Source organism: Medicago truncatula, chromosome 1, assembly GCF_003473485.1.
Source record: "Medicago truncatula cultivar Jemalong A17 chromosome 1, MtrunA17r5.0-ANR, whole genome shotgun sequence".
Taxonomy (NCBI): domain Eukaryota; kingdom Viridiplantae; phylum Streptophyta; class Magnoliopsida; order Fabales; family Fabaceae; genus Medicago; species Medicago truncatula.
In genome coordinates, this window is record NC_053042.1 from 19,592,246 (window position 1) to 19,605,280 (window position 13,035).

Below are 13,035 nucleotides of genomic sequence, written 5' to 3' on the forward strand. Positions count from 1 at the left end.
CTAGACTCCTTATATGCATGTGGTACCAATCGTCATCATAAGTATTAATATACTTTAATCGTGCGGAGAACAAAGCTCCTATAAAACGTGCGGAGGACAAAACTCCTAATATTCGTGGTGAGGACTAAGCTCAATGATATGCTATGCATGGACACATATGAACAAAACATCGTAATCACTTATCAACATGCATCCAATAATTTGGAGCTAAACTTCATCATATAATTATGCACTTAGTTAAATAACGGAAGCAGCATAAACAGGTCACATAACAAGATGATATCATTATATCAAAGCACATAGTTTGTATCATTATCACATCTTCTTATCTTGCATGAATATACAATACAATAGTTCATATTCAATTAATATTAATATAACTTAAACAACTCTACAGTCTGCATTAAACGACATCACTAGGTCTCATTACTAGTTAGGGGTTCACTCTTGATCAACATGTGCGACACAGATCGCATAAACACATAAACAAGTTCATCCTGGTTGTACTCGCGAGGCGAGAGTACTTACTCGCCATGGCGAGCACCACTCAACTCCCAAACTAAGGTTGTTCTGGGTTCCCTCTGATCCTACATTCATTCCTAATCAATACTAGGTATGTTCAGGTACTCAAAGGCATACAAGATTCAACTAAAAAGGTCGAAACACGAAATATGACATGCACTCTGCCTAAGCTCGCGAGGCGAGGAAAGGTTGCTCGCCATGGCGAGTTGCACCAAACAACTCGCGAGGCGAAGGAAAGGGGCTCGCGTGGCGAGCGATGAAGTTCATCACTCACGAGGCGAGGATCATCAATTTTTAGGGTTTTGACCTAATTCTAAAACTTCTCTAAATCAATCCTAACTTTGTCAACTAATCATCAGAATTACAGTAATTAACATTATTGAATTATTAGTCTCACCCTTACCTGGTTATGAAGAAATCGCAGCCCTTTCTATGCTCTTCTCCCTTCTAAGCTTTTCTCCCTTTTCCAAAAGTTTTCACGTACAATGAGTTTCTAAAATATTAGGTCCTCTCCTATTTATATCTCTTCCAAATTACTTATCTTATCTCACTTTCACCCCCAAAACTATCTAAAATATCAAAACAGCCCTCAACTAAATATTTTATATTATTTTCAAATCTTTATTTTATTTAACAATAAAATAAATCTCATATCATAATCAAATCCTCCAAAACTCATAACTTATCACGTCATCAATCAAATCATCATAAATCATCAAAACATATCAAAATCATGCATATACTATATAATTATAATATAATTGCCTAAACTCAATTAAATAACGATTAAACGAAAGTGGGCGTTACAGTTACAACAACACTTTAGCTCCATTATCACACGGCGCATAAACATTTAGCACAAAGAATTCTTCGTTAGTCTTAATAAAGCGACCATGTATCATAAGCACATTCTCTACACTCACTGTCGACCACACCTCCACCAAGGAACTATCCCATAAAATCAACAGTCCACCCAAAGCCCCCAACGAAGGACGATAAGAAAAAGCATGGTTCATACCACCCCACAATGAAGTACACAACACCGTATCGCAAACAGATAACTTAGTCTCTTGTAAACAAACAATAGATGGTCCATTCTCCACAACCAAAGACCTAACCTCGTTCTTCTTCTCCACACTACCCAAACCACAAACATTCCAACTAATAATCTGCATAACAAACCCCACACACCCCTCGCCACCTCCACCCTCAAACCACAACCGCTACACCTCCCCAACAAACCCATCCCCTTTCACACCCTCACCACCCGCTTTCTTCCCTCGCCCCACTCGAGATAAGACATTAAACGTATTAGCCGGATCACCATTGAATTTCACACCGATAGCCTTACCGACTCCCCACACATCCTCCACTGCCACCTTATTATTACCATGCATTACCACAATGTGTTCCCAATCATTATTAACTGACGGTGATGATGAATTGTTGCTAGAAGTGGGATGAGACGCCACTTCCACAGAACCACGAGTTGCACTCCTCCCACTCCTCTTGAAAATTTTGAATTGTAATTGAAGAGGATTATTGAATTGGTGACTAAATTAGCTGAATAATTGAGTAAGTATGGTTGAATGACCGAGTAGGTTAGCCAATTATTTATGCCGTGAACAAGACCACAAGAAAAAACAAATTTGCAAAGTACACAATTTAGTTTGAACTTTTTTTTTTTCTTTCTGTAAACTATATATTGAAATTTGTATACATAAGTCTTTCGACAATTTTAAAATACCTTAATACATCAAATGGTTCTTAACTAATTATTTATTCTGGAAAACAATTATTATTTTTTGAAGGATGGAAAACAATTATTTTTGAAAACTTGTTTAATATTTTAGGGAAATTTATTTTATTTTTCGATCTCATATCTAAATCATTGTCTTCTTAATTGCATATGCCAATTCATCATAAGCAGTTTCCCAAGCAACGCTGAATTCCTCACTCCATTTATCTCCAACAACTTCTTTCATAGTTTTGAGCAATGCTTCTTTCACAACCTGTTGTATAGCAACGATATCCTTAGCTTTCATTAAGCAATTTAGCTCTATAAAAAAATTAAGTAGATGACAAGAAAATTTGAGAAAATTTATTAGAATTAATTTTTATTAAATCTTATCCTCTTATGTTTATAATAGGGCCCTATGAAAAATAAAATTATATACTCTTTTATATATATTTTTTTTAAAGATACTCTTTTTATATTTTAGAATGTAAATATTTTATAAAGTTGTAAATTTCTAGTTTTTAATATATATATATATATATATGTGTGTGTGTGTGTGTGTGTGGGTTTATTAGTTTTGAAATTGAATTTCATATATATTATCTTTAATTATTTCATCCCATTGAAAACAATATTTTGAATTTGAAAATTAATTTGGGACTGCCCTATTTAGTATATAATTCAATTTTGGTTTGTTAAAAAAAAAGTTTAATTGAATTGAAAGGTGTTTATTTGTGGCATTTTACTGCATTATGAAATAAGCAATTCTTAAAATTAATTAAAGGGGTTGATTAATTGCAATACTTCATACCATGAAATGACGATCAGCTACTCCTTTTTGGGTGTGAACAACCCCCAACACATTATCTTCCAGCACGACTTCTCCTTTTACTTGGAGTTGAATGGCCGCATCACGCACCTAAAATTAAATAAATATTTTATGATATGGTAATGGTATCAAGAAATAATAATAATAATAATAATAATAATAATAATAAAATTTAATACAATTTCTTGTACATACTTGACTTATCATATTCAATATAAAGAATTTAGCGATTTCAATACAATAGGATGAAAGAAGAGCATTCATCGTTATAGGAAATGTCTTTAAAAAAAAATGTTATAGGAAATGCCAAAGATGCCATTGAGTATTTTTTTTTTCTACCTTAAATATTCACATCATTTTATTAGTATATTTTACAATTATCAACTGTTTATCCTTCTTTTTGGATAATATATTAGTCTTTTGTTGTTTTTATATTATATACAATAAAACATGAATTCAACATTAATACTACAAAGTGAATTTCTTGTTAACACTTCTTTAATAATCATAATCATTTTTTGAGAAGTTAATGACATGTGATGTTTCATAGATTAAAATATATTTAACTTGACTTTGTATTTTATGGTCTAGAAGTATTTCTTCCTTGACAAATTATTGTCTATCTCTTCTTGTATAATGTGAATGTGCAAACAAGTTTGTGATTTTATCTAAAAATGAGGGGAATTTAGTAAAGTTTGTTAGAAAATTAATTATAAAAAATTAAAGTGATGGACAAGGGTATAAAATACACTTTATGGATACCAAAAAGATTGAAGTTTGTGAGGGTTGAATTGTACTCACCATTCCAAAAACCATCTCAGCATGAGCATTTGCACTAGGATTACCTTGAATAACCTCATTAGAATCCTTTAGAAAAGAAAACATATTTTTTGCTGCAGGTGTTTTCTCCAATATACTATTTTAACAAAATCAATCAAAATGTTTATGTTTAAACCATCCCTTAGGAAACACATCATACAACAAATAAAGAAAAGTATAAATTGAAAAACATATTGATAAGCAAAACTTACAAGGTGTAAAACAAAACACTATAGAAAGGAAGGTTTTGATTGAACGCTTCCCATGAGCTGTTAACCAATGCCTCTTGTCTTTGAGTGAAACTCATAGTTCTCTCCTTTTTTTCAACTTTTTTTTTTTTTAATTTAATTTAGAATTTTTCAATGGTACAAATTTACATCCATTAAAAGTTTATATAGAAGGCATGGTGAACCAAAATTAAGAGAAGAGAGTTGCTTTCTCGTGGTTATTCAATTAGAGTATTTATTGGCCTTTAATTATGAGATGGCTATTGGTATTATTAAGAGACAATCATCTTTTCAAAATCATAATCAATTAATTAATTAATTAAACTAATGAATAATTCTAAAAACAAAAAGAAGTAAACATCTAATTTAAATTTTATCGACTTTTAATTTTTTACCCGCTCATAATTTGATTTTTTAACCTTTTCCTAATAAAGCTATAGTCATAGACGCCTTTCTTTTCTTCTCGTTTCCGCTCCCCTCTCTCTAACAAACCTCCACAGCCGCAACCCTTTGCCGCACCTCAATTCTGGCCGCCACGATGTAGACCATGGCTTTTGGTGGTGCAATCGAGTTCTTTTGGTGGCTTCTTGTTGCCGCCGCGTTTTTGCGGTACTGTTCTATGGTCTAATCTTGGTTTCGCGTTTGCGACACGTTGATTTGCGTCGACCTAGGGATGGGGTTTACGACAGTTGTGCTGCTTTGTGGTCACACCGTGTGTCTGTCCTCTCGTGAATCGGTCTCTGGTTCCTTATTCACGATGGTTGTTTACCACCGTCGAATTTTCAATATGTTGTTATAGGTGGTTCACGGTTGTTGATCGCATTGATGTTTATGGTTGATTTTGTCGCAATCTGAGATTCGGTTAAACATCATCGATGTTGCCGCAATGATCAGCGAACCAATTTACATTGATGGGATATTTCATCGCTCTGAATTTTGGTTTGAAAGGGCTGTTGGTTCTTGAATCTATCTATGTTGGCGGTTGGTTCTTTCGTTGTGCGCTGGCATCGTGTTTTAATGGATTTGTAGATGGTTTGGCTCGAAAGGGAAATTATAGCTTGTTGTTGTTTGGCAGGGAGTTGCAGGATCTTGAATCGCTTCTGTGCTGGCAGATGATTCATACGCCAGTTTAGACCCTCTTGGTATTCATCGTTTGCTTTATCTTTTAGGGTAGGATCCATTTTGTGGATTTTTTTTTTCTTATTTTGTTTTTTTGTTTTGCCCCTTTGGGCTGTTTACTGAGTTAGGTTTTATGTCCCCCCAATTTTTATGTAATTTTTTCCTTTTTTTAATAATATATATGAGCAATTGGCATTAGATTAGAGTAGGGTTCCAACTTAATTGGACACTATTCTTTTTTATGTCATTTTGCTATTGTCTTATCAAAAAAAAAAACTTTTAATTTTTTACGGAAGTTTAATTTTCAATTAATAAATGTAGTTATTCATCTTTTTTAAAATATGAGAAATTGTGAATATTGTTTTTATTTTTTTTTATTTAGTGAAATATTTTTGGATCATATTTATAATATAAAAAGAAGTTAGTCATTTTTGTTAAATTTTTGGTTAAAACATCTATGTTGCTAACAGATGCGCACACATGGAAAAAAATTCGGTTTGGGGGTACGAGTTTCCACTTGGACATTTTAGATAAAATTAACTCAAAATTTGAGATGACGAACCTACATTGACATCAGTAACCTAAGTTTGATAATTGTTTAAGGTGATTGAATTTTGATTGTACATAAGATTTGAATCGTGAATCTCTCAATTTTAAGATCGAAATCTTAACTCACATTGTTTTAGTAATTTGTCTAATTGTTGTGATTGTTTGTGCATAAACTCAATAGTCAATTTATCAAACCTGATTTTATTAAACTCCAAAATATTTTCAAAATGCTATTCACCCCCTCTCTAGCTTAGCAACTTAATAGCCATATAGACCAACACACTTTGTGTGTGAGTTTATGATGGCTTTGCCATCTCGTCTATCTACAAAAAAAAAAAATATCGGGCTCCCTTCTCCGTGACTTTAATTAGGGGTTTTCGTGGTGCGGTTTTGTTCGGTTGCGGTTTGGTTTGGTTGATTTTTAAAGTACAATCCGAACCGAACGAAACCAAAACGGTTTGGGTTGGATCGGTTGATGCCGTTTTTTCAAGACAATAACTTTTTCGTTTTCAACATTAAAATCAAGTTAAAAAGTTAAAACACAACATATTTTCACTAATGTTTAATGTTTTAAATTTCATCTAACATTACAATTTTATTTTTATCCAACAATGCTCGCAACTACATTGATCAAATTATATAAAGGTGGACAAAAAGTAATCTTATTATGTAAGAAATGCAAAAAAACTAAGATTTCATCATTCTCTGAAAATTCAAGTAGCACAGAAATACATTTTTAAAATAAAAAGAAAAGAAGAAATTGAACAAGAGAAAATATATGTCATTTTATAAATAAAAAAACTTATTGAGTTTATTTAAGTATTGGTCTAGGTAACATAAGATTAATTAGTGTTTTTCTTATGTTGCGGTTAGGTTTGGATTATTCGGTTAGTAGGATAAAAACCGCAAACCGCAGCAAACCATGCGGTTAAGTAAAAAAATTATCTAAATACATCTGAACCAAATGTGATTTTTGCGGTTTCGGTTTAGGTTCGATTTACTATTTTTCTATTGGATTTGTTCGATTTTGAACACCCCTAACTTTAATGCCAATGTCTAAACACAATAGTAAGAAATAGGAAATATAAAAGTAAAATAAAATTAATTTAAAATATTAAGAGTGATAAAATTTATTCATGAATAAATAAATGTTGAGACATTCTCTGAGTAAAGGTTTAGACAGTAACATATTAGCTCTTAAATGGATCCATTTAATAAACTTTATGAAATACAATATATCATTTTACAAAATAATCTCTTGGAAGACAAAAAAGGGTAATTTAGCATGGTTAATAACAAAACATTATAATATTAGCGTCTTAGTTTTATGGCTAATTGCATTGGTTACACCTTTACTTTAAGAGACTTACAGTTTAAAAAAAAGAAACAGAAAGATATTCGTTCATTCAAATTAATAGAGCAAATTATTCAACATCGCTAAAAATATAAATGATAAATTTACGAATAAACTCACAACCTTCAAATTAATAGATACAACGGCAAAAATGCATACAAATAATATGATAAAATTAAAGTAACGAGAATAATCATGTCTTCGGATCTACAACATTAATTTCCAAATCATTATTGAATAATTGTTTTTTCGATAAAAAATCAAAGGAACACCGCAACAAAATGAAAAATCAAACAACGATGCTCAAGACGACGAACAATATAGCGCCAGACACTCGGACGACGAAATCACACAGAAAAAACTAGATCTTTTTAAATATCACTTATTTAGACTGAAAGAGAGAACAAAATATGAAGATTGATGATTTCGGGTCAAAAATTTACCCAAAACCACCTCTTAATGAAAAAAAATTAAAGAGAGAATCTAGAGAAAGAAAATTAGAACCTACTTATTGGAGAGAAAGTAGTTTAGACTGAACCTACAGTTTTATATTGTTGTTTAATTGTATTAGTTTTATAACTTAGGTAACATTCGAGTTGAGATATGAATATAGTCGAATGGATTAGTTTCAGAGCTCACTAAGTTTCAAATAAACAGAAGCTACCTGTCTCGAGAGGTTGCTTGGTTGTACGGTAACATTTTAGCCTCGAAGAACTTGGTTTGTAATAAGACAAGTATTTGTTTTACTCTTGTATTTTGACTAAATTTTTCCAGATATCAAGTGACATATTATAACACTCTAAATGATTTTGACTAAATTTACCGCAGTAAATCACTACAATCACATATGACTAAATTTACCGCAGGCTTGCAAAACACACATTTCATAGATTTTTTTAGGGTTATAACTTAGTTTAGGTAAAGGTGTGATATATTTGAGAAAGTAGGCAAAAGTGCGGAGTTAGACATCTGTTACCATTCCTTGTATATAATCGAATATCCTTCTTACATTTTCCCAAAACATCATGGGTACTAGAGAGGTACTTTTTTTTAGTTTTTTTTTTTTCACAAACCAATTTTTGAAGTTTGGCGCTTTTTTTTTATGTAGCCTAATCTTAGATGGTTTGGTCTATATTTTTCTATTATTTTGTTTAATATCCTAGTTCTTTAGTAGCATACCTCAAACTTAAAATGTTGATAACTCAAAAGAACAACCCCAAATTTAAGATCACTCATATGCAATAAACACGGTAAATAATGGAATACTTTAGGTGCAAGATCTCACTGTCTAAATTAGAGAAATGATAATCAAAGTCTAAATGAATGATAATCTCTATTATATCATTTATCATAAACACAACATCGATTATATGGAATAAATAATATGGACCATTCGATCTAGAAATAAAGTTTAATTTATCATGTGAGGTTTCTTCATTACAATCAATAACTACTCTTATGTTCAATTACAAATATGATTGATCTTTCAAAACATTCTTCATATTATTTTCTCAATTTTGCTACTTTAAAAACACATTCAAGAGGTATAAATAATTTTTCTTTAAATTGTTTTGCTAGAACTTATACTAAGATCAAATAAATCTTATATATTTAAATTATGGTCGATAACTCAACCACAAACTTCTATATATCAGCAAGGAAAATCATAATTGTTTGCAATCTTTTAAGGATGTTTTTATATTAATTTTAGAGTTTAATGTTTTAATTGATGTAGCAATTTAAAATGTTTTGATTGGTCATTTGTGCAAAATTGTTTTGGACTGTCAACTCACAACCATTAAACTCTTAATTTTATTACTTCAAGAATTATATCTCAAATATTCATAAACAATTATCAAGAAAATTCATTATTTGAGTGATCCTTCACTTGTGTTTTCATATTAAAATTAGAAAATTGTTGTTGACACATTTCATAAGGCTGAGAAACACGAGTAAAATACGTTTTTGCCCCCTCGACAGTTAACTGCCGAGGAATTCAAAAACCGGCTGCAGTTAACTCCTATACTTGATGTTTGAATGATTTTGGATCAAGATTTGATGAAAAAAAATATTAGATTTGGGATTGGATGAAAGTGGTATGGAAGTTGATGATGAAAATAGTGTGTAGGGGGAGCACGTGACTGTTTTATTTGATGAAACATATTTCTCGGCAGTTAACTACCGAGGTTTTCCTTGGCAGTTAACTGCAGCCGATTTTTAAGGCAATTTTCTTAAAATTAAGTTATTCCAGAATTATATCTAAAATTTCCATCAATTTTTTTTTTGGATAAACCGGGAGCATGGACATGCATCAAGAGGAAACACCGACATCCCAACTAGGTTGGCACCCCGGGGAACCTCCATCCTATACAGCCACACTCAAATTTTATTAAAAAAGGGGGAAAAATAATTACAAAGAGGGGGGACTAGGCCAAAACCCTCATAAACAAAAAAAGAACAAAGAAAAGAAATCACAGACTAAGGAAATCTATAATTAGGAAGTCCACATCTATCACGAAAAAACTCAAATCCTAAAGCAGGTGGTAGAGAAGAATGCCAAACCGCATTGGTGATGGAATGACCAAGGTTTGCTAACCTGTCAGCACAAACATCACCTTCACGATATATGTGGGATGAAATAACCTGAACTCCTAGGCGAAGAGCATTGTGCCATCGATTGCGAAGCATAATAGGAACCAACGAGGGAGACTTAAAGACCGCAATGGCACTGATAGAATCACATTACAGCCAGAAATTGGTCCAACCATGGAGAGCCGCATATTCCAGGGCAAAGATGATTCCCTGAACCTCGGAAGAAAAAACTGAGGCATGACCCAGATTACAAGAAAATGCACCGAGAAAAGTACCTAAATGATTCCATCAATGATTATAAATAAAATTCGTTCTTTCTTTTAGAATGCTTGAGTGTTGAATTCTTCTGGAATCCATACCAAATTAATAAATATGTTATATTAAATTATTAAATATCAAGGACAAACCAACAAAACAACAAAATATAAATTACAAATCATTCCAAAATGCATAAACAATTGATCGTGTCAAAATAAAAGGACAATTGTTCATACATTATTAAAAGCTTACATATTTGATATTAAACTCCTTTATCAGTTCAAAACTTTGATAAGTTCCAAATTTTGCTTATAGAATTTGATATGAAACTCCTTCCAAATTTGATATGAAACTCCTTCCAAAACTAGCTTAAAACAATACATGTTCATATCATACTTAAAACAAGACATATTCATATCATGGCAGTTAATGTATTAGATCCCCCAAAGTTGTGTTTGGTTTAATCATACAAACAACATCATTGAGTTAATACTCATATTATAAAGAGAAATGATATTTAAACAACTATTTTTTGATAACTATTATGACAATTTTCTTTTCCATATTAACATTATATTTTTACTTTCTCTCTATTATTTTAGTTTTTGTGTAAATACTCATATTTCTTTGTATATTATAGTCGTCCCACAAGTTATCAACAAAAATGGTTGTTCAAATAAGCCTCCTATAATATAATATACAAAGTTTAAAAAAGAGTTGTGTTATTTGAACATCCATATATGTGACAACTTTTGTGACAACTAAAATTTTACAAAGGAAATGAGATATTGTCACAAAAACCAAAACAATAGAGAGAGAAAGTAAAAAGGTAATGTGAGTATAAGAGAGAAAGTTGTCATAAAAGTTGTCAAAAATGGTTATTTAAATATCATTTCTTTTTAAAAAAAGAAGAAAGAATTAAGTCGAGGTTTCCTCCAAGAATGTTTGGACACCCTGTACGTCATTTTAGATGTTTGTAGAAGACATATGCATTTGACATAGCTCATAAAAATCATAAAACATTAAAAAATTTAGAATACCACCCGTTAAAGTAGTCCATTTTCATAGAAGTAAACTAAAGTAAACTACGTTGTAAACATGCAAATAACACAAGAAATAATATCAGGAAGTAGGAATTAATATAACCTTAGATTGCTTCTGTAAAAAAAATATATCCATAGACTGTTGGAGCTTCGTCCGTAACGGGTTATAAAATTGGCTTATTCAATCACCTGATCCCTTAACTTAATTGATTGTATTAATTTGGTCCCCTAATTATAATTTGTATCAATTTGGTCCCCTATATTTTGCTTTGTTACTAGTTTTAGTCTTTTCTGTTAGTTTCTCTCAAAAAAACATTAACAGAAAAGACTTAAACTAGTAACGAAGCAAAACACAGGGGACCAAATTGGTACATAAGTTAACGTTTTTTTTGAGAGAAACTGACAGAAATGACTAAAACTAGTAACAAAGCAAAACATAGGATACCAAATTGGTACAGATTATAGTTAGGGGACCAAATTAAAACAATCAATTAAGTTAAGGGACCGGATGATTGAATAAGCCTATAAAATTAATCAAAAGTATACAAGATCTTATAAAGTATAGAAGAATAGGAAGAAAAGTATACAAGAACTTATGTAAAGTGAGAAAAAATAGCTTTCTTCATCTTCTTCCTTCCACCTCTTTTACATCTTCATCATTGTCTTCATAAATTCATCAAAAAACCTAGGAAAAAAATACTCAGAAAAGAGATAAAAAAAAAAACTCAAAATCATCATCTCACTCTCAATAGACAACTTCTGACAAACCTAAACAAAATTCCCATTGATAATGGTCAGATTGACATCTCAACACTAAAATCTACAATGTTCACAGTCCCAGCTAAACTTTTATTGATAATATCAAAATCAAATTATAACAACAAAATCCTCATTGTGAATGCTCAAATTTCCAATATTGAAAAAATTCAAAAAATTCTCAAATTGAAAAACCTAAAGAATGATTTTTTTTTCATTACCAACTCTCGTCTCATCATTGATCTCGCATCTCTGTTGTTTCTTGGTTACTCAAAATTCTTTCTTCGTCAATTCTTTGAACTCTAATCTCATCATTTTTGTTTTGAATATTTGGGTCGTGTTCTTTTTTTCCGGTTGATTTGGAAGATTGTTGTGTGAAATTGGATTATACGAGAAAGGTTCAAGTTTGATATGAATATTCTTTTCATTTGAAGATTTAGAGGGATAATAAATAGAATTGAAAAATATGTTGGAATGTTGAATTGAGATAAGTTTTATTTTAAACGATTTTAAAGTGTGTGAAATTGGATTGCACGTTGAACAATGGGTTTATTGGTTTAATTTGATTTTGTTGTTTGTGAGAAGAAATAAAAGAGAAGTTATCACATGAATGTATAATTGAAGGTGTTGGATTGAGTTTGTTGTTGTTTTGAGTTGATGGATTTTTGGATTTTGAAGTGATGAATTTCTGTGTTTGTTTGATGATGATGAAGTTTATGAAAACAATGATAGTAATGAAGAAGAAAATGTGGGAAGAAGATGAAGAAATGTAATTAAATTTGAATTTTTCGTCTTCTCGTTTTTTGGTTTTGGTCCCTCTACAAATTTCGTTTTTTGGTTTTGGTCCTGGAAATAGTCAAGTCCATCTACAAATTTTGTTTTTTGATTTTAGTTTTAGTTCCTTTACGAATTTTATTTTTTTGGCTTTGGTCCTTCTACAAATTTCGTTTTTTGATTTTGGTCCCTCTCACTGTGTGATTGATCAATAAGTTTGCCACGTCAGCATCGTCTGCCACATCAGGCACTACCACGTCATCCTCCGTTTGCCACATGTGCGTTTTTGTAACAGAAGTTGACGGAAGGGACGAAAATAAAAAAGTTATTAACTTATAGGGGTTGTTTTAGAACAAAAAAAGATACATGAACGAAAACTAAAAACACGCCAAATTACAGAGACGATTTACCAATTTAATTTACATATTTAAGCCATAAAGAACCATTGTTTTCCA

The 13,035-nt window shown here is 31.2% G+C and overlaps 1 protein-coding gene across 1 annotated transcript; it reads right to left on the reverse strand.

Moving 5' to 3' along the window:
- Window positions 1-2,186: 2,186 nt before the first annotated feature.
- LOC25483217 (leghemoglobin 29) lies at window positions 2,187-4,286 on the reverse strand. The gene is made up of 4 exons (XM_013611872.2): window positions 4,121-4,286; window positions 3,891-4,005; window positions 3,072-3,179; window positions 2,187-2,534 (listed from the first exon to the last, which is right to left on the reverse strand). The coding sequence occupies exons 1-4, from the start codon at window positions 4,213-4,215 to the stop codon at window positions 2,406-2,408; spliced, it is 447 nt and encodes a 148-aa protein (XP_013467326.1). The 5' UTR covers window positions 4,216-4,286; the 3' UTR covers window positions 2,187-2,405.
- Window positions 4,287-13,035: the final 8,749 nt, after the last annotated feature.